Here is a 23,279-nt window from a genome sequence, read left to right on the forward strand (position 1 = left end):
GTTTCTTCAACTTTGGCCACAGCTTTAAAGTTCACATTAAAGGAACCCAATATTTATCGTGTGGAAGTCAATATTTAATAATGATTTATATATATACAGTATATATATATATATATATATATATATATATACCGTATATATCTATAACACTTTACAACTGCAATAAACTATTTATCCCCTAAAAACCTTTTAAATTAGTGTACTTGTTTACTAAGAAGATAAAAGTCAGAGAACACTGTCAGAAAGCAAAGTTAAAATAAATATATCTATTCAATATCAATATTTTTTATCAATCAAGCTGTAATTGCCATACTATGTAAAACAGCGAGCACTTGTAATCGTTTTCGTACAGTTATGATTACAGCTCCATATGTTTCGCTTTCCAGGCATAACAAGCTTGCTTGGTAGCTCAGCTGGCACAGAACTGGACTTAGGATGCGGAATCCTTGGGTACGAATCCTGTGAAAAACATGACTCACGGTGAAAGAGCTGAAAGATTCGAGATTGAAAAACAAGCTAAAACGGCATGCGTGTGATTGTGTTTTTGCGCCACATTCACTATTGTTCATACTATCGGGTAGGTTTAGGTGTAGTGCAGATGGTACGTTATTTTAAAACGTCACGGAGCATTAGAGTAATAGCGCCACTCAACGGACATTTGAAGTCAGAACTGCGGTGACACGAACAAAACATTCATCTGTTCCGGGGAAAAAAACGAACACTCTTTTAGCACCACTCAGTGGACATTTCACATCCAATATGTCACAAAACATACATGGCGCTACGTACTTCGCGTCTTTCAAAAAAGTTCACACAGGTAAGTTTTTGTCATGAGGATCCATCCATCCATCCATCCACAGTATCTATCTATCTATCTATCTATCTATCTATCTATCTATCTATCTATCAGAGGTGTAACGGTTCACATAATTCACGTTTCGATTCGATACGACACAGTGGTGTCACGGTTTGGTCTGTTTTCGATACGGGATGGGGGGTAATTGCTTACGTCGCAATGTTGGAAATGTTTCTTTTTTAAACCATGAAGACAAGCCAATGGATATCACATACGCAAAGTGCAAACTTTGTGCAAGAGTTATGCCGGTGAACGTCTTAATCTCAATCAAATCACTATGCAGAAAGTGAAAGTAAAAACGGAATGACGGCGTAATGACGGAGCTTTCGGCATCTGACGCCGCATATTCCCTCAGAGACGACGGGAGTCTAATCTACTTCAACATATGCTGATAACGGTATATAGCTAACTCTTTTACTTTATTCCTTTTCTCTCGTGGCCCGTACATAGTGAAAAAACAGAGAAGAAACATATGTTAAACATGGTTGTTTTTGAAAGTCGGTGCTTGAATTAGGCTAAAGCTTTTTATTTCATTGATTTTTATTGATTGATTGCAGTGTTAATATTTTAATTATAAACCTATAATTCATTGTATAATAGAACTGTTTTAAAATACCTTTAAAAAAAAACATTTTAATTGAGGAGTAAATAGCCTAATCTTTTGTTATCCTCACAGCGCATCAGTTATGCGGTAATATTGCAGGGCAAATTAATTGTAATTTTAATTTAATAATAAAAGTAACTTCATAATAACAATAGGCCTAATAAAAATAAGAATGTAACAGGCCTACATTCATTGGAAATGCCAAATCTGCTTAATATTGCCAATAATTGATGTTTTTGACAATATCTCTGGCTATCGTCGATACAAGATCATCGTCTTTGGACGCACCCCAGCAAGGGGAGGTTATCACGGGCCCGTCCGCTACGCCACTGGTCAGACCGCACGTTGCCTGTTACGTCGCTTGGGCTGCCTTGTTGAACACAGTGGCACTGAGAACATTATATTTCACACAATTTAAGCTCTTTTATTTTCCAAATGTAATATGATTAGTCCAACAAATCGTTCGGTTTGTAATGCGTACCGAACCGAAAACCTCATACCGAATGGTTCAATACGAATACGTGTATCATTACACCCCTACTATCTATCTATCTATCTATCTATCTATCTTTTTAACCCATTTTTATTTTTTCTATATTTTTCATATACAGTCCACCGGGCGGCCAAAATGGTCCATAGTTGAAGAAACACAAATTATTATTATTATTATTTATTTATTTATTTATTTTTGCTGCGGTATCAAAATTAGTATGAATTAGAATCATGAAATTTGACTGGTATTGCTATCAACTACCGAAATTTTGGTACCGTGACAGCCCCTAGTATCCACTAAACATGCCTCCTGGATTTCAAAGGCAAAGTGATATTGATCTTGCTAAATGTGATATTCTAGACCTGAAAGGCACAGATTTGAATATTTATAGCAGAAATGGATTTTCAAGTACCACATTAGATCTATAGAGGCGACGGTAAGAGAGTTTACACAGCAATATCACAGGGGATCACTTATTGCTGAGGTCTTGATCTTGTCCAGAATCAGCAGACTCTAAAACATCGACTCAAAACGTGATTATAGAGTATAAAGTCAAATGAAAAGTGCTGGGGAATAAATCACCTTTGCTCTCCTTTTTTCAAAAGGACACTCGATATTAAAAATCACATACGTGTGGATCTCTCATTTGTTTTTTGGAGACAAAAAGGTCAAGTCAAAACATTTGCTTTGCCACAAAATGCTTCATCACTCTTTATGAATACTATATTCAAAACTGCATTAATTTCTATTTAATCCAAAAAATAACACAATGCTTCTGATGCGTAAATAATGCAAAGGTTTAATCATTTGCATTAGACCTTCAGTGGGGGAAAACTGCATTTAGATCTATTTTGTAATCAGATATTACTGACAGCACATGATAGATACTTTCCTGATACTAGCGGGCCACTCCATCCCAGCAGATTCAGCATATTTAACCCTTAATTTAACCCATTACGAGCAAAAGCGATCCACGTTGTCACCCATTACCAGTAGGCAAAAAAATGAATCAAACTCCTCTTCACCACAGGCTCCTCCACAATTATCCATGATTTTAATACGTTTTAATAAGTTTGCATAACAACCTGGAGAAAATGCGAATGCATTTGCATACTGCAGGCCTCTCTAATTATACGCTCATGATTAAAGGAGGAACTTAAGCAGAAGTGAAAAGGCAGAGCATGCTTAACAAAAGCAAACCCCCCTCCCTTCTGAACTCTGGCTCTCCCAAGACAAAACTTTCCAGTTCAGCACTCAACAATACGCTGGTGCTTTTACATAACACTCCTTGTTGTTCCAGACAGCCAGAACAAGCTGATAAAACAAGCATTGTAGACTTGTCCACCTATCGCACCGAGAGAATCTCGCGTGACGGCTAACCTGTCGGATGAATTGCACGTTTCTACATGGCAACTACCATGCGACACAGAGCCCAAAATATGAGTGTGCCCCACGGTTCCCACCCTTTCACATATTGCCTTTAGCGGGATCATGCATTATGCATGCTATAGATGTACACTGCACCACTCTCTTTTGCCTTTCTCAACCTATTGTAAATACATACACACTAAATAATTAAGCAGACTAACAGGAGTGGGGCACGTCAGATGCTTGATCCGCTCTATGACAGTTTGGATGGGCCATAACAAACCCCAGTTGCTGTGGTCATGGGTGACCATTAAAAATGCAGGCGCTCCCATTTTCATCTCTGCACGGTAGGCATGCTATATTGGCGTGCCATGTTGTCAATCAGTTCTTGCAGGGGTTTGCGATGACGGGTGACTTACCTTAACCCTCTGAGGTGCACCTAAAGGGGTCAAGCTGATGAGTAACTCCTTTTAGCTTGGTCTCAAGCATTTCTCTGAGCTTGATGGCCTGCGGAAACAGCCCATTCCTTTGGGCTTTGAGTTTGAGGCATAGCTTTGTGTCTGTGGTGGAGTGCAAAATCCATAAAGGCAATACCAATAGTTATCTCTAGACGTTATAACATACATGATGACAATTGCACTCAGCGGTGAAGAGTATTTGTGAGCGTTGCATGTTCAAAACGGCTGTTAAGTAGACATACTCACCGCTGCCTTTTAGAACGGTTCACATTCCAGCATATAGAGACATTTCCATTTTCTAATGAGTCCCGTGTGGCGGTTCATTACATCAATAATTCAAACGGTGAAAGAATAATACGCCATCGTCTTTTGTTGAAAGATTAGAGGGAAACTTGCACTATATGGGCATGTGTGTAATTGTATTGCTTTAAACACAAAGAAACAGAGGAGACTTGTTTGTACTGCTTGAGTAAGAAACTAGCAACCCTCAAAAAAGGCCTGATTTGTCCAATTTAGCAAAAAGAGACTGGCTAATTCTGTTTGGATCTTCAAATTGGTGGAAAAAAACATCAGATTCTAGGACTTAGAGGAGACCAATCAACGAACGAGACCGTGAAAAGTTAGAATCTCCTTGTGCACCTTCTCTTGTACTTGACAGTGAACCTAAGCGATCAAGGCATCAACAGCTGTCTCGTTTTTCTGGTTTTCCCCTCATTCTCAGTCCTCTTACCCAGGAAGCTAATGCCTCCAGTTTGGACGACTGGAGTGAAAAAGCCAAAGCAATTAGAGCCACTGCTCTTGGGTGCCCAATAACTCATTAGGAGTGTAAATGGCCAGAAGCCCTGGGGACTCCCTGCTGAGTGCAATTTACAGCTAAAACAAGCACCGCATCTCCAGTCCGCACCATTAGGGCAGGCTGGCCATGTTAATACAATTTGTTTTGTTAAAGTTTGAAATTATGAAACTGCCATTTTAGTCCCTCTTCGAACACCTCTGTGGCATTAGCAAATGCGTCAATTATGCTTGCAGAGGGCTCTGATCAGCCAGCTGCAACCAACAGGGATTTCATAATGGCTGCGTTATTGTTTGACATAAGGATAACAATGAGAACCTCGACGCAGGATGTCAGTGCCAGCCAAAAACAGAAGGGCAGCTTTTTTTAAAGGAAAAGTTCACCCAACAAGAAAATCAATAATCACCCTTATGTCATTCCAAACCTAAATTTAATAATTATCTTGGCTACTCCATTTCGTATATTGAAAATCAAGGCTGTCAAGATCCAAAATGACAAATAAAAAAGAAACAGCATTCTAAAAATGCTCCACATGAATTGTGTACAATATTTCAAATGTTCTGAAGCCATATGATAGCTTTATATGGGGTGCAGACCAAAACTAAAGTATTTATTCACTGAGACTGATATGTTGATAACTATTTACACGTCATGGACAATAACCATTAAATGGCTGGTATTAAAATTCTACACTACTGTGTCTAAATATATAAAAAAAATACAACACTACAAATGTTAATATGTTGTTTGAAATGCTACAGGTAAATTTAGGCATCATCGCAACATTATAATCTACAGTACAAAATCTATATTTAATTTGAAATTAAATTGTTACCTTAATTTTGAGTGTTAGATGATGGCAAAGGTAACTGAAATATAAAAATAAGGAAAATATTTACAGACAATTAAGCTTCCAATATCTAAACATATATACGTACATATCCAATATTGACTGATATGCTAAATTAAAAACAGAAACCTCTAACATCATCCGGAATGTGATCAACATATGACAATGTGATCAACATATAGTGCAAATGTTATTTTCTGTAAATAAATAATTTTGATCTGTTGCTCACACAGAGGTATTAAAAGACTTGAAATATACTGTATATGGAATATGGAAAAAATTGTCAAGGTATTCTTTTTTATGCGTCTCAGAAGAAAATCATACAGAACAATGTAAAAATGAGTAAATGTTGACATTCATTTCCAAGCAAACTATTCCTTTAAATAGTAAGAGCAGAAGCGCAAGAACACACATGCTCATGGGAGCGAGAGAAAGCACTTGCCATGTTATCTGCGCACAGCCATTACACCTCTGTAATCTCAGTCGGCAAGTAATCAATGACTTAACAACTCACCCTTAGCTCGTTTTAAGAGCCCGATCCTCCCCAATCTCCATCTTCTCTACTGCCCCTGAGACCCCCATCCCCTCTCCCGGGGTCCTCTCCACCTGCGATAAAATGTGCATGTGCTCTGTTGAAACCCCTCTCTACGTTACAATCACGCAGATTACAGTCTCACTCTGAGGCGATCAATGGCCTCCCAGGAGTGGGTGACCAGCTAAATGAACATGTGCAGCTTCCTTTTACAGGCCTGGTCAATAGGCCTCCTTTCCACAATGGAGGCCTTTTCCTCAACCAGCACTGACAACAGCAACCGGCCTGTTGCCTTCCCTTCTGATGGTCAGGAAAGCTTTACTTTAAGGTTGGGCAACTGAGTGAGAAATGCTACATATATTTATCCGAGTCTATTTCACAATAAATGTACCTTTACCAGTCATTAAAACATCAAATTTCTTTATATTAAGCATCATTCTTCACTCTAAACAGTAGTGAACTTGAACAACAAAGGCCAGCAATGCCTGGCACAGACTTGTTGCCCATTTTTTACATTTTAGTCTTTTATATTGGCATGCTATATTTTTTATACTCATATCGCCAACGGATGTGCATAAATATGCAAACTAAAACAAAAATAGTACAAGCTTACATAAATTAATAAAAGGAAAAAAAAAATAGTAGAAAATATACAGTAATTGACTAAGAAGTGTATAAGAATGTCTAATAAAAACGAAGTCACAGGTAAAGGGACAATGTAAATTAAATTAATTTAAAAAAATACATGGAAAGAGTGGAGCATAATAACAATAATAAATAACAATAAATATTCATTTAATTTCCATTTTAGTGAAATCACAAAATTATATTCAAATACAGTTACTGAAATACATCTTTAGTCAGAAAATATAATTTAAATTTACACACTACGATTCAAAAGTTTGGAGTGAGTAAGATTATTATTATTTTTTTAATATATATAGATTTTTTGTATATTTTTTTATTTTTATTATTAAATTCAGTAAAACATTTCTATTTTTAAATAAATGCTGTTCTAATTAACTATCTACTCATCTAATCATGTGACACTAAAGACTGGAGTAATTCCTGCTGAAAATTCAGCTTTGTCATCACAGGAATACATTACATTTTAAAATGTATTGCAAATTAAAATAACTGTTTTCTATTTTTATATCAGTTTTCAATAATACAGTTTTACTGTATTTTGTACCAAATAAATGCAGCCATGGGGAGCATAAGAATTCAAAAACATTTAAAAAATCTTACTGACCTCAAACTTTTAAACAGTAGGTACAGTATATAAAAATAATCTTGTCAGCTGAGCAAGATTCAAACTTGTGACCTCTTGCACTGCACCAGGATGCAAATACATACTGTATAAATTCAAATTGTATGAAACGGATGGACGTGCAATGGCCAAAATGACGTTTTCCCCTCGCAGAGCGGTCAGCCTGAAGACGTGAATACAGTCCACATGTAGCCACTACCCATGAGTTCAGATGTCCTTATGGTGCCAAACTGTAAAGAGGACAATTCAGCAAATGTCAGATGGAGCCTACTGCCTCTATCAATCTCTTTTCTCTCACACACACACATACTCACACGCCCCCTCTCTATCATCAGGACCCATCTCTCTTTCGCCTCTTCTCCTGAGCAATGGCCCAGCAAATTTCCTGGTTCACTTCACTGAAATGTGACAAATACCGTGTGACACGAAGGGAGTCCGAGCTCCTCAGTCTCGGAGTCTCGCTCACAGTGCCATAGAGCAAGCAGGCCACCTCTCCGCTCATGGACATCTGCGCAAGGCCCTATAAACCTGCGTGTGAACGCTTGGTGTCAGCAAACAGCAAAGCAACTAAGCGGAACTTCTGTAGCGAGTTAAAACATCTACCCATCAGTCAAGTCACGGACAGGCAACAAACACAGGCCAGTGCACAGATCCCAAATTAAAGCACTCAGCGGTTATGAGCGAGTACAGATAATCAGCACAAAATCTTCCCACTCTGAATTGGCTTCATTTGAATTTTGGTCATCTTCAGGGTATAAAATCTCAGTCTCATAATTAGTTGATTTAACCTTAAAGAAGGAGACTTTAAAAGTTCACAGTCTGATATGTCGGTCCAGTGCTTGCAGTGGACAAGAAAAATGAGCTGTGATCCATTTTAATGTCCTACTCTGTAAAAGGTTTTAAAATGACCTCTGATCGCTAACGACAATGAGAAACACTGAGCTCCGAGTAAAGGTGTGTGCCACAGATAGGAATTAGCTCATTAAATATTTAATTTCCGAATTTCTCAAGTGACTTTTCTCCCCTTAAATCTTTAATGAAGATTAAACATTCCTAACAAAGACTAATCAACAGCCTTTAAGATAACAATCATGGTGGAAAAGAGGTGTAATTGGTCCATGGCTCTATCATAGTCCCTTTACTATGCACACACACATGCAAGTGGACACACACACATAGCACAAACAAATTGTCAGCAAATTGTACAGAAAGGCTGTAAAGCATTTCGAATTTGTGAACCTATTTGAAACGGTAAGTGTAAGTGCATACTGAGGAAACTTTCTTCATTACAGAAGCATTGCTATATTTGGTATTCTTAGTGCAGTTGGAAATTATTTGGAAGTACCAAACAGAAGGGAAAATCTGTTCGTTTTGAAAAGCAGCGGGCATAAATGAAGGTGACATGTGAGGAAATGGAAATTTGCTCATTTATTTGTGTCTTCTAGTGTGTGACAGACCATGTATGTTAATGTCCTCCTCAGTCTTCAATCAGACAGTAGATTGGGAAACTGATAAAATCTCCGTATTAGTCAAGAATATTGCAAAACAGCAAGCCAGACTGAGACACAAATGAAGAGAGAGAGAGAGAAAGAGAGCGAGACAGAAGGCTGTTTGATTTCAGAGTGAGGTGATGATAGTGCTGAACCGTTTTACACCTTGATTTTTGCAATTTTACAATGTCTCCATGCACTTATTATGACTTGTTAGCATTTAAACACAGTTGCTCACATATGACAGATTGAATGTTCTTCTGTTCTCATTTATTTTGTATGTATGAGCCTATGAGGAAGACTATTAACTGCTTAACCACACCATTTATTCATTTGGGATTATATTTTCAGTCCAGTAATAGATGGTGTCCAGATTGGTTGGGCAATTTTTTTCATCAAAGAATCTGATTAAAAGCAGCCCACCATCTATTAGTGGACTGGAATAAATAGATGTATTATTGGTCAAAAATAGTAATATTTACACCGATGAGTCAAAACATTATGACCGCCTGCCTATTATGCTGTTGGACCGACCCATCGAGGCATGGACTCTGCAAGACCCATGAAGGTGTCCTTTCTGGCACCAAGATGTTACAGCAGAAGATCCTTCAAGTCCTGTAGATTGCAAGGTGGAGCTGCTGTGGATCGAACTTGTTGTTGGTCCAGCACATTACACTATTGGTTTGAGATCTGGGGAATTCGGAGGTCAGGGCAACACCTTGAACTCCTCATCATGTTCTTCAAACCATTCCAGAATAATCTGTGCCATGTCGGTGCATTATCCTGCTGAAAGAGGCCACTTCCACCATGGAAAACCTGCGCCAACGTCCAGTTCCAGTGCTTGCGTGCCTATTGTAGGTGCTTTTGACAGTGGGCAGGGGTCATCATGCAGTAGGTGCTCTGATTGGTCTGCGGCTACGTTGTGACACATTCCTCCCATAATCATCATCAGCAGACCTGTTGGCTCGGACCAGAAGGGATAGCCTTAATGGGATAGCCTTCATTGCCTTTGTGCATAATGAGCACTGGGCAACACCCTGTCGCTGGTTTGTGGTTTGTCTCTCCTCGGACTACTGTTGGTAAATTCTCACCACTGCTGACTGGGAGCAACCCACAATCCTATTCTGACCCTGTTGCCTTGCCATAACAATTTGGCCTTTGTCAAAGTCACTCAGATCTTTATTTTTGCCCATTTATTCTGGATTAAACACATTCATAACAAGAACTGATCATTTGCTAACATCTAATCAACCTAGACTTTAGTATGTGGCCTCGTTCAGAGATGGTGAATGATATTCGCTTTGATTATTACTACAGTTATTATTATTATTATAAATTACTATTTTTGACCAACCAACCTTCCAATCTAAGATAATGCAAAATGCATATGCACTGTCTTCATGTTACGTTAGATTATTCATGAAGATTTCATAGCGTATGCACTTTCAAAATATAATTCAGTAAAGCAAATACCAAGTTTTGCAACTGTTAAATAAATAAATAAAAATCGTTCAGTGTGCTAAAAATCCTCCTGTCTCGCATGTCATGTTCAAATCATACCAGCCAATGCTCATCACACGCACAAACTCCTCATACAAGCGCACTCACAAATACTGTATACACGCACACACATACTTGCAAGAAGCTCAGGGAAAGAGCTGACTTAACCATTTTTCTCCATTTCACAAAAGTAGCTGCGCTGGTGTCAACATGATGAATGGGGGAATGTGGAGAGAGGGTGCACACTTTCTGTAGGGTAGATGGCTCCTCCTCAGTGCCCGTGCCCAGCACAATATACAAATGAAGGGCTGAGGAACAGCGCTATAATGAGCACTAACATGTGTTTTCACAACACAACATCAAAAGCCTCTCGCATGTACAAATGTTTCGCAAACAGTCTCTTCTTCCAGACAATTCTCGCACTCTCCCGCTCGTGCATCTGCATTACATGCATCGCTGCCTGCGCAGTCCCCACATACATAAATAAGCTCCTCTGCTGCTTCTTGTGCCGACATGTGCGGAAATGGAAGGCGGGCTTTTAATTGTTTAGTGATGAAGTTATCATGGCGGCAACGATGCTGAGAGAATGAAGCGGGAGGACAAAATTAGAACCACTGACTCCAGCACTATCCAGGGCCATAAGCTGGCACACTGTAGTGTTTGGAGAGGACCCTCGCCCTCTTAGGAATTGGTTCCTTAGCCAGCCATCCGGCTTGTTCCACTAATTTACTCATTTATATTTAGCTAAGACTTCTTCTACAGTATACACACAAAAAAAGAAACAAAAAATGCACAGCGACAGTCCACCTGGAGCAGCCTGAGGTTAAAGCTGAAGTGTGCGATTAAAAAAAAACTCTACTAACAAGCAATAACTAAAAATAATTCATAACATTATCAAAAAGAAAACAACAAATTGGTGTTTGTTTGAGCAAACAGCTCAACCAGTGGCATGAGTTTGGGGCTAATTGTTTTCTGATCAATGGCAGATGGGGAAGTGTTTGGGAAACCTGTTTGAATACAGTGTTTTTTGCCATTCAGAAGACTCACTAGACATCCCTTGTTGTGAAGAGAGACTTTTTGAACATCTGCTGGTTACAATTGTATAAACTCAGAGAGAACAGTAAAATATGTTCAGTGATGTTATACAAAAATGTTTGTGTTATTTGTAATATTCAAAGTAAAAAGTGAAAAAGTTAAACACCAGGAAATACCATCAAAACAAATTACCTTTATGTATGAAATTTGTAACAACACTTTTACAGAAATATTTAACAGAAAATTCTACTCAACTTTTATGAACCTAACTTACAAAACTGACTCAAGATCAATTACAACCATACATATAATACAGATTCTTATGTTAACTTGGGATCAGTCCCGACAACTACAGACATTGTAAAACGCTTCACAGCAGAATGATTAAGCTTTTTTTGCACTGCACCAATTCAAAACAAAAGATTTATACAACACCCATCAGTAGTTTAAACCTACAATCGTTCCATCTCTGATCTTCAACCAAGAGGTTATATCACCTTTTAGGAAAGGTCTTTGCTGCCTTTTGTTGAAATCTCTCTCAAAAACCAGAGAACCTCAAAGCGATTCACACGGGTAACTTCATGCCATACGGGCACTAAAAGGTAATGCTGGAAGCAAATATCAACCCCCACCCCACTATCAGGGTCCCTCTCCCCACTTTCCGCTTCCATGCGAGAAAAAAGAGGGAATTTTATGACTCCATTTTTGCTGTCGCCATTAAACGGGTGAGAGGAGGATTAACGACCAGCCCCAACATTTTACAGTGTTTGATTGAAACGATGCATGACACTCAGGGAATGTTGACTCGTAGACAAAGTAGAGAGAAAGAGATTTGAAAATGTCAGCAACTCAGCGGAGAAAAACTGTAAACTTATCCAGCTGCCCTGAAACTTTTGTGTCTAAAACACCACAGTTTGTCTTTTCCTTTCATCTGGATCAGTGCCGCGTGTTTACTCATGTGTTGCAGACTAAAGGCGTCTCTGGAGAGCCTATAGTTTGGGGTGTCTAACTCTTCTGAAGGCTGGAGAGCGTGGGAGAGAGGATAGATAAATGTTTGGTACCACCTGCTGGACAGTAGATGTCACTTTGGAGAAAATTAAAGTGAAAATGAACAACAGATTACAGTGCGGCTGCTCCTCGTCTCTCGTGGACCAAGTAGGTGGAACTGGGTGTGTAAAAGCGGTTCGTAATTCTCCCTCTGGGACTCTTACAGTCTTAAAGCTTCCAGTCGTATAATTTCAGGCTACTATGTGCAACATTTGACAGTAAAAGTTGAATTAATGCAAAGCACATTACGGCAAAGAACTTTAAATGAAGCTTATAACCTAAACGGATTTGCAACAATGTAATGAATTAACGCTGAGTGAAAGATTGATGCAAATCAGCCATAATGCTATCAAACAACAGCAATACTACGTTAAAAAATAAAATGCTGCATCCAAATATAATCAATATGTATTATTGTCAGACATAACTGCTGACGCAGACTGTGCGCCAGTGTTACACTATCAATCAGCGGGGAACCATATCAATTTAAGCATTTAAAAGCAATGACATGAATCACCTCTATTCATTATATGATGTTCCCATGAATCGAAGATTCCAAAATGAATCTGGGCAGCAGAGCTGGGCGAGGTGGAAACATATGAGCTGAAATGCTCAAATCAATAACTGCATTATTCTTTTATAGCCTGAATACAGTGATGCATACAAAGCCACGAATGGGTCGTTCTGACCATCCTAGTAGCTGATCAGAGGTTGAGGGGCTTCTTTTAGAAGACACGACTGCTTATGGTTTCACTTTACGTTGTATAAACATTGAAAGATTGTGTTTAGCAGGCCAAAAATCCATTTGAACTTAGTTACGGAAGCAAATTTCAGCAGGAAGGAGAAAAAACAAGCTGTTTCAGGAGATATTTTGCAATAGTGTGGACATTACCAGCACTTTGCCTGAAGTGGGCATCAACAGCAATGTGTTTGGCAGAAAAAGCATTAGGTCCAATTCAGTAATGGAACATAATTCAGCTGCCACTAGGGTTAAAAATGACTTCCTGGCCGGTTAATACACCATTCCTCCAAACGTTCCCACTGAATTCTCATCATGCTCATTCCCTGCTTCCACTAGGCCTGCTTTTCAGCCATTTTAATTGTAATGAGTCCATTGTACGCTGTATTTGGCGAGATGAAGGGCTCATTATCCTCATAAACAACACCCAGTGTGTCCTTTGAGAGGCCTCAAATCAGTGTGATGAGTACCCTCACCCTCGCCCCTCTCCAAACACTCAGGCACTGCAGGCTTAATAATGCAACACTGCGCGATTATCATTACGAGGTTTTTTTCTCTGTTAATTTTTGATGAGGAACTAGTGGAGAAACATCTCTAAGTGCTGAAAGAACATTAACCACAAGGAAACACATAGCTTTGACTAATCGTATTACCGTGGCAGTTTGGGAAAGTAGAAATTGTTTAAGCCCAGCACATCTCTGCCAATACAATACTTTTCAAAGAACTTTGCAAGCAAGATTCACTTGCTTTAGAATTCAGGTTTACAAATGGGAGACGTACTTACTCAACTTTTTTATTAATATTATGATACTATTATGATATATATGATATTATGATAATATTTATATGAGTAGTCCACCCCAAAAAAAGAATTAATTCATCATGAATCAGACTGAATAAACAGATTCATTGAAAAGATCCAACTCAAAACGAGTAAATCATTCATGATTTGGAGATTGCTATTTTTAGCAATAGATTTTATGTGAACAACAAAAAGTTAAATTCAAGTCTGATCATCAAACAACGTTTCAGAACACTTGGAATATAGTGTCAAATCAATTGCCAAATTAACTACTTTTTTTAGCTTTTTTAGGGCTTTTTTGTTATTTTGGAGCTCGACAACCATAGTCACCATTTACTTTCATGATATAAAAAAAACAGATAAAATCCAGGATGTTCCTCAAAAATTCACATTTTGTCTTCCACACAAAAATGTAAGTCTTATAGTCTTACAACATGAGGTTAAGTAAATAATGAGAAGATTTGTTTTTAAAAATGTAGGGGAACAGTTCCTTTAATATTAAATAAGCCTGACTTTACGCTGCTAATCAAATGATCACCGAATATAATGCATCACACGTATCACAGCATGTCAACCACAATCATTTCTCATCTGTATGACGGGGATAGGATGCTATAGCTAAGATTAACTTCCTGTTTGCGCCTCCTCTGAGCAGCTGACAGAGAGACATCTTTCGATAATCAATGTCATGTCGCTATGCTTCAAAGAACCTCCAATCCTGTCCAAGAAGCATTTTGAAACATTAAAACTTTCTAATTAAAGGCGTGTCATTGCGATTCTGATTTGAGTCCTGTGATTTGGCCAGAGGGGCTCCTGATGAGAGCAGATACAAGCCAAACAGTCTCGGGTGTAATTATGATTAGAAAGCCCTCATTTGAAGAGCACTCATAAGGGTGAGCGTGAGAGAAAAGCCCCTTTATTACCAAAGTATGGCTGATTTTGCCTTTAATGGTGTTCACAATAGCACGCCACAGCAAGGCAAATAAAACATCACTACCGACACAGCATGTAGATAGAAGACGCTACATTTAAAGGATAGTTCACTCATAAAAACGAAAGTTCTCTCATCATTTACTCACCCTTATGTCTTTCCAAACCTGTTCGACTTTTTTCGAAAAAGGGCTTGTGGCAAAAACGGTCCTGAAAGCAACTAAAATGTCCCTGAATAATTAAACTATGGGAGTAATTAATGTCCCCTTTGCTTTTTATCTCTTATCTAACATTTTATCATTTCATTATATCTAGACTAAAACACTTTAGACCAGTGGTTCTCTTAAGATGACTTAAAACAAGACAAAATCACGATGAGCTAAAATTGAATTAAATGAGCTAAAACAACTAAAAATCTTTTTTTTAATTCACCCTCAACCTTTTTTTTGTTTACGTATACTGTGTATACGAGGTAGTCTAATTTTAAAAGTGTGATTTCTAGATCTGGAAAAGTAATATAAATAAAGAAAATTAATAACTCCTATGCATTTTTTAATACTTTTTAGCAATAGACATTTTTTCTATGTATGCCAAGCTCTAAAATATTTAATTGGTTAGAAATATTGGTAAGCGAGTAAAGATTTTTTTTTTTAAATCTTTAATTAATAAATTCAATTAATAAAAATTTTAACATATTTATTATTTTAGTAGTCAAGAAAAAAAGGCCCTCATAAAAGGTATAAAATGCCCCTTAAAATATTGCCTCTTAATAATTTCTGATATTAATGGTGAACATGGATGTGAAGCAAGATTTCCAGTAAATAACTTAAAATTCAGCCTGTTCCTCACACAAAGTCATCATATGATTTCAGATGACTTGGAATATAACATTATGATGCTTTTTATCATGTTTTTGCACATTGACAGCTATGGTCACCATCATATTTCATTATTTGTAAGAAAGCATTTTGAACATTCTTCAAAACATCTCCTTTTGTGTTTGACTGAAGAACGAAAGTCACAGGTTTAGAACAACACGGGGACAAGTAAACGATCGCAAAACTTTACATTTTCGGTGAGCTGTCTCTTTAAAACCTGTTGCGCAGTACCACTGCAAGACAGCATACTGTAATATATAAGTGGTGTATAAAAAGGGCAGATACTGAGTAAGCACTCTTTTGCATATTTCTCCTGGTTCTCAATATTTTACAGCATGAATTATAATATTCTGTTCTTTGAAGTCTCCATTAGGGCTTTGCTTTGACTGTGTAATTCCAAATGTATATTTTCCTCACGGCACACTCGCACACACCCCATCCGCCATGATTTAGGCCTAAAACAAACAGCTCAAACAGGCAGCAGTGGATACAGTGGATGTCACTATCCACCAAGGTAACCGAATTAGGATTGAATGCTTTCCCAGCAATTGGATTTCCATTGACAGATCCGTAGAAGCTGCAGACGTACAGAAACAGAGCGGCAAGGCGGTCAGGTGCAATCTTTGCTCTTTCACCCCTTCGCTTTTTGAAAGCATCTGACCAGAAAGGGCTGATATCTGCCTCAGTGCTCGAAAAAGGTAAGTCCGTTCGTGTCAGTCGAAATCCGAAGTTTGTATTTGACCATCTACGCTGAGTGATTTATTTGAGCCGAAGGAAACACGGTGCACAAATTATGCTTTGCTAAGCGCTTTAAGGAACACTATTTTAGAGGGAGGAGTGAGTCTTTGACCTTGAGGATCTTTGTTAGTTTTGGATCAGATGGTCAGTTTAATGCTGAGTTCAGGACGTTTACAGTTACAAAATACCAGTGCCAGACCCGAGCCAGGTCTATAATTTCATCTCATTACTCAGTTGTCACAAGGGATTTTTCGCTCTCGCTGTCCATTCTGTTAATGGCATCAATGGCCCTTCACCTTGGGAACGCAGAACTCGAAATATGGGGGAAAAAGAATGCACTGAAGTAAGGCCCCTTACATTTGCCTATAAAAAATGGTTGTTTACTGAAAATTATTTGTTATTTGCTTATTAAAAAAACAAATATTATTTTTTAAAGGTTTACTGAAAATTATTTAATCTGATAAAGCAGATATTGCCATGTTTTGAGGTCTGATTTAACATGGAAAAAAAGTTTAAAAAATGTATATTGCATTTTTGCTAAATTACTGTGATAAACAAAGTCCTATATTTGGCAGAATATATTTGCACTTTAAAAACAGGCGTAATGACAGCAATTCATCAAACATTTACTCAGCGGAAATACTACTGAGAAATAAATGATTTTGGCAGGATGATAAACTCAGTCGTGAGAGAGATTTGTAGATAATCAGACAAAACGGGCGAAAATTGCATGAATAATTTGTCGAAGCGAGAGTGAGACAACCGCACTGTTACACAGCGTGCTCCAGGGGTTGGAGCGTCGTCGTCTGCCGAGACGTGGCTGAATTTGACTAATGCCTCTCTCGCTGTGAACAATAGAGACGAATGTTACTTTAAATCCAAAATACTTAAATCCAGCTTTCGATGACTCCAGGCAAATATCATTAATCACGCGGGGCCCACCTCGCTCAGCACGCGCGTGCACGACCAGATGATGGCTTTCCCCGAGTCAATCCATCACGTGCGTACGTGTCGTGAGCGCGGGCCCTCGTACCGGCTGAGAGCCTCCACGTAGGGGCCCCGCTAAGTGAAAGAGTTACAACAGCTGTACCTGGCGCTGGTCTGCGCTCTCAGAGCGGCCCGGCTCCCCACTTAGAATGTCATCCGGCTCGTTTTAAAAGAGCGTCACGCCATGGAGCTCCTCGTTTGATGTATCGTTCCTCATCTTTACAATTTTGGGAATAACAGGTCTAACTTATCAATTTGGCACCTGAAATCCCACCGCTTACAGTTTTAGCACATCATGTGTGGGGGTGATGTCATCCTGTGACAGCACTTCCTCTTCTCATTATGGGACATTTTTAGACAGGCCAATAAAAATGAGAAAGGGGGCCATTTTAAAATATCCCATTTGCTTGAAAGTGAATCAAGTTATCTCCATTATTTCAGCACTGAGGTGTGCGGTGACAACGCAGAGGCGGTAGAAGCTCATTTCCGCCTCTCTCAGGAACTAAAGGCCACTATGAGTCCACCACAGGCCTTGGTCGTACATAATCGTTCTTAATGTCTAAACATAAATGTTTACTGCGGACGGCATTGTGATGTTTGGCAGAAAACGTGCCCATTTCGAAGACAACATGAGGGCAAAAAAAGGGGAAAAATGCTATTGCTGTTTGTGAATAATATTTAATTAATGACTTTCATAAATAATGAATAGAGCGGATGTAATTGCAGATGTTTTTATGATGACAGGCTTGGCTTCACTGGGCTTTTTTTTCTCCTCCCTCTTTTCAATTACCATCCAGAACAGGGGAGGCAGAGAGCAGAAATGGAGGGAAAGAGAGAGAGAAAGTGAGGAAGAGAAGAAGTGAGAGAGAGAGAGGCTGGTGGAGGCAGAATTAAAGAGGCTTTTTGTCGCGTTTAATATCAATTCATTCCATGGACTGCTGACACAGGCAGTCCAGAGAGCCCAGGATTTATGGCTCCCTCTAATGGGCATGCTCAGAATCAAAGGCCTGTCGTCAGCACTACTTAAACCACTCCTCTCTCACTCCCTTGCTCTGGCTCTCTCCTCTTCACTCCACTTTTAAAGACACACACTCATTTACAGCTCTACAGCATCAGCTCATCAACTAGTTTAGTTCAGGAGCCAAATTTGAATTTGGACATCAAGTGGCGACCCAACACAGCACCAAAATTTAAAACAAGCAATTTATAGTTATTTCTCTTATCTAATATTGTCCGCTTTTAAGGATAGCGATATGTCATGCAACCTGTCCGTGTTGGCTTCTGTCTAATTTGGCGAGCTTCAACAGTGACAGATGCCACTGTAGAGTTTGTTATCAACAATAAGCAGTTTCATTTTGCTATCCTAACAATGCAAAATGATATGGTTACTTGCATTTTATTTTTTTTGCATTTAGCACGGTTTTATTTCTGCAATTGTGAACCACAGCTGTGAAGGGACACACACACACCAGACCGATGGGGCTGCGTTAGTCATTTTGGTCTTATAAGGCAGCTTTGCCTTACTAGAAGAAAAAGTAAGATTAGTAAAGTGCACTTCAAATGAACTCAAATTATTTTTAAGTGCACAAGGTAAACTAAGCCTAAATTAGGTCTCATTTACCAACTGTACCTATCTATCTATCTATCTATCTATCTATCCACATTCACTTTTCATGGATGAATAAAATAAAGAGCTTTGTTAATATACATACCTTAGTTTGAATGTGACGGAAAATTGTGTATGTCTGCAGACATGTATGAAACTTCTATGTGTATTAATGAATCTACCAGGTTTCTAGTAATGTAACTGATCCACAGAGGAAACACCCCAGACAGACGGAAAACAACAATGACATCGAGACATACAGCGGATAAGGATGATATAGGAGAGAGAGAAAAGCCTGTAAATGTAAATTATGCAAAAATACAAAATCCATCCCATGAATTGAAGAGCCAGACTCAATTTCAATCCAACCTTTGCTTACAGCACAATTCACTCTTGAAAGAACATCTAACTCAAAACCAGGAGGATCATGCAGCTATATTTTGTGGGGTCAACAATGGCAGTCCGACATTTGGTGCCCTAGGCGAGAGGAAATGAAAATAAAAAGAAAACAAGAATGATTGAATGAATGAATGAATGAATGAAAATAATACACCAACAAAATTGACTGAAAGAAATAGTTCAACCAAAAATTTGCTGAACATTTTACACTCAGGGCATCCAAAATGACAATCCATCATTAAGATGTTTTAACATTAAACCGTCATTTTTGTTCAAAATCCTTAATAATGCTTCCTCCAATGAAAAAGTCCATCCCCTGTTGTCCCCTAAATCAAAATCCACCAACATATTCACCAACAACTATTTTGGACTGTTTTTTCTTGTAAACAGTGTTTGATCAATGCATATTTTTACTAGAGAAAGCAATACTGTGGATAGGGTACTCGTATTTTAGCCTTAAAATAAATGACGTCTTGATGGATTTGTTTATTACAAACATGCAGGTGTTTGCTTTACAAGGCATTAAATGATGAACTGGAGTTGTGTGGATTACTTATTATGGATTATTGTATATGTGGTAATAATTTAGTACAAGGACCAATTTTCACTATTAACTAGTTGCTTATTAGCATGCATATTATTAACATATTAGCTGTTTATTAGTACTATAAAGCACATATCCTGCATGACCATATTCTACATCCCTAATCCTAAACTTAACAATTATCTTATTAACTATTAATGAGCAGCAGATTAGGATTTTATTGAAGCAAATGTCAAAAGTGAATGGTTTGTTAATAGCAAGAATTGGACCTTAAAATAAAGTGTGAGCGTATATGTTTTTATCAGCTGTTTGGATTCATTCTGATGGCACCCATTCACTGCAGAGGATCCTTAGGTTAGCAAGTTGAAGTCATGCTAAATTTGTCCAAATCTGTTCCAATGAAGAAAACCACACCCAAACAACACAATTAGACAAACACTTAGTCCATGACCTCCACAAACACACTAACCTGCCCAACTGGGGGTCTCCATGTACAGCTGTTGCTGAGCAGGTGGGGTCTCACTGCAACCACAGAGGTGTCTGATGCCTGCGGGAGAGAGAGACAGCAAGAAGTTTTGAGCCTGAGAACGAAAGCCACACAATTACACACAAACAAAAACATTTAATTCCTCAAAAAGTGGTATTTGAAATTTCCTTAGAAGCCCCGTCTACCATAACAAAGAAGGTGAGCTCCCAATTTACATTACAGATTGCTCTGAAATTCGTTGTTTTTTGTGAATATGTTTGTGTTTGGACTTAAATAGTTTTTTTTTTTTCATATGCCCTTGTTATGATAATGTGTGAGGGGATTGAGGAACAGTCAGAAAACCTGCAGGGTCCAGATAAGCTCAGAACCCCACCAGAACCTCCAAATCCTCTGCATGTACGGCAACCGTGCTTCATGCTACACTGGTGCTGAAGTGGATCTGCCGTAACATTTGGAGCACACACACCAGCTTGTGTGTTTCCACACATACTGTAGTTACGGATAAATAAAGCAAAAAGGCACTCTTCGGATACGTAAACATGGAAGCTGCAAGCGCACAAGGCATAAGTTAACCACAAACCCCTCCATGTCCCGTTAACCCTTTCTGACTGGAAACAGTTAAGTCTGATAGTTGGATAAGAAGGATAATCATTCTGTTGGTCTGACCTGGCGAGAAAATGGGCCTGGTGTCACTGTTAATTTAAAATCGACTGAACTAAGGCAGGTTTGGCTGTGTGTATGTGATAGCAGGTGGCTTCAAATCACATTCTTATTTAGAGAAACATTGTGTTGAGTAAGAAATCACTTCACCCAATGGAGTGTGAGGGAAGAAGAAGAAGAAAAAAGAAACGGGGAAAGATGATAATGCTGCAAGTTTTCTTTGGACACAGAAAAATATACAACCCAACAAACACGGGGCCCCAGAGAGTGAATGCAGCACTCGGGACAAAAAACCCTGTTAGAGCATTACCGTAATTACACGGCCGTAATGGCCTCTATTGCAGGCTATTCAGATTAAATATGCATAGTGCCCAGTCCATATCCACGGGGCTTGATAAAAGTGTTGTTCCTATCTATCATTTAATTGTTAGCATTAATCTAAAATATAGAGCTAATGTGTTTATTGAAAACAGCACTCTGCCACGCTAGAATTGAATGCCTTTCTGTCTTTCTTGCGTATTATTCTTTCTTTATCAACTCGCTCACAAATCACCCAAATTTTTTCCCCTTACCTCTGTTTGACTCTTTTCTCATCACCCTTTCTCTTTTTCTTAAAGTGACAGTCCACCCAAAAATTCTGTCTCACAGCCATATGATTTTGTTTCTTCAGTGGAACTCAAAATAATATACTCTGAAAAATGTGCTGGCTGCACTTCTTCAGTTACAATAAATAAGGAATGAGCCTTTGAAGCTTTAAAAACAGATGTAAAGCACCTTAAAAGTGGTGAAGTCTTATGAAGCCATAAGTGAGAGAAACACATTTATGTTGTTATTTACTTAATTCAATCACTGAGTTTTTCAGAAAAGATCTGAAAAATCTCTACATTTTAAGCATTTTAATGAATACATACTTAAATGTTGGCCTCTTTCTTCACAGAAACTATGTTGTATGATTTCAGAAGACCTGCAGAAAAAGGTATATGCATCACTTTTATGATACTTCTATTGTGCTTTTCCATCATGTTCGAAGCTTCAAAGAATTAATCACCATTTATTGTAACTGCATGCAAATGAAAACAGTGCTCAGAGTTTTCTTTAATTAAGGTCTGAGAAAAGAAAAGAGTGAATAAATCATGAAAGAAAATTTTTTGGATAAACAATTTTTTTGAAATGACATCTAACCTTCTTTTTTCCTTCCACCCAAAGTCCATTCTCTCTGTGCCTGTCTATCTGAGAGAGGCTGTAGTTCTCTGCGGGGAAGTGTCTAATTTCATTCCGAGTGTTCCCCTCTGTGGTCAAGAGTAGAACTGAAACCCGGAGATGCAGGAAGTCTTTTGGGAAATCCAGTTCACTACCGACTCAGAGAGAATTCATTTCTGAAGAATTTCGCTTCGCTTGCCTGAAAACAGGCTCACAGGGTGGCAATGAAAAACAGAGGTCTCTGCATGTCAACAAAACCCTGAGCGTATTTGTGTCCATCCACCGAACCCAACGTGTATAAACACAAATGCTTCTTTCCAAAACCTACTGAGGCAGCATTTTAAGGTGAAGGTTGTTTCAAATGGTACAGTATAAGCAATACTATAAGACACCTCATTTGAACCGAATACTAAGATGAAATTGCATATATATATACTTTGCAGATAAGACAATCCCAGAATGCAATGTAACAAACTCAGTGGGGGAAATGGCAGACAAAGTGAGAAGATATCAATAATAAACAAACACATATTTAATTCAATACTGAAAATTAAACCAAATATTTTTACCCAGTATATTTGCATTGCATTGTATTTATTATAGGCTTAGGCCATCCCATGAGGCCACAGGAGAAGATTTGTGAATGGCAGTGAGGAGAGACAACTGAGGCTGGTAGGTCACATGGCAATGACAACATGATGAATGTAGTATGTCCAGATTAAATTCATACTACAGAACATACTTTTTTAATGGTTGTGAAGTAATTATTCCAAAGGAGTATGTACTCAGTGAGTATGTGATTTTGGATGAAGCAGAGCATCCTAAATCATTTATTTATGAGGTTTAATCATAGTTATGATGCCACCTTAGAAGACAGCTGCCTGTGTAGCCTATGTTTTTCCTCTTTCCTGTACTTCAAATTCGACAAATTTCACACACACAAAAAAATGAAACTGTGTTTGAAGCGGGATTGATAAAAGTAATTAAAATCAAGGGTGGAGGATGATAAATTT

The 23,279-nt window shown here is 38.4% G+C and overlaps 1 protein-coding gene across 2 annotated transcripts in view; it reads right to left on the reverse strand.

Annotated features, from left to right (window-relative positions):
• rbfox3a (RNA binding fox-1 homolog 3a) overlaps window positions 1–23,279 on the reverse strand; it is a 418,183-nt gene that overhangs the window by 189,001 nt on the left and 205,903 nt on the right. For both annotated transcript variants that reach the window (XM_016572313.1, XM_016572312.1), the window contains one exon: window positions 20,389–20,466. In XM_016572313.1, the coding sequence (XP_016427799.1) occupies window positions 20,389–20,410 (22 nt within the window). In that variant the 5' untranslated portion in view covers window positions 20,411–20,466. The remainder of the gene's footprint in view (window positions 1–20,388; window positions 20,467–23,279) is intronic.

Source organism: Sinocyclocheilus rhinocerous, unplaced genomic scaffold (assembly GCF_001515625.1).
Source record: "Sinocyclocheilus rhinocerous isolate Xijiao unplaced genomic scaffold, SAMN03320098_v1.1 scaffold140, whole genome shotgun sequence".
NCBI lineage: Eukaryota > Metazoa > Chordata > Actinopteri > Cypriniformes > Cyprinidae > Sinocyclocheilus > Sinocyclocheilus rhinocerous.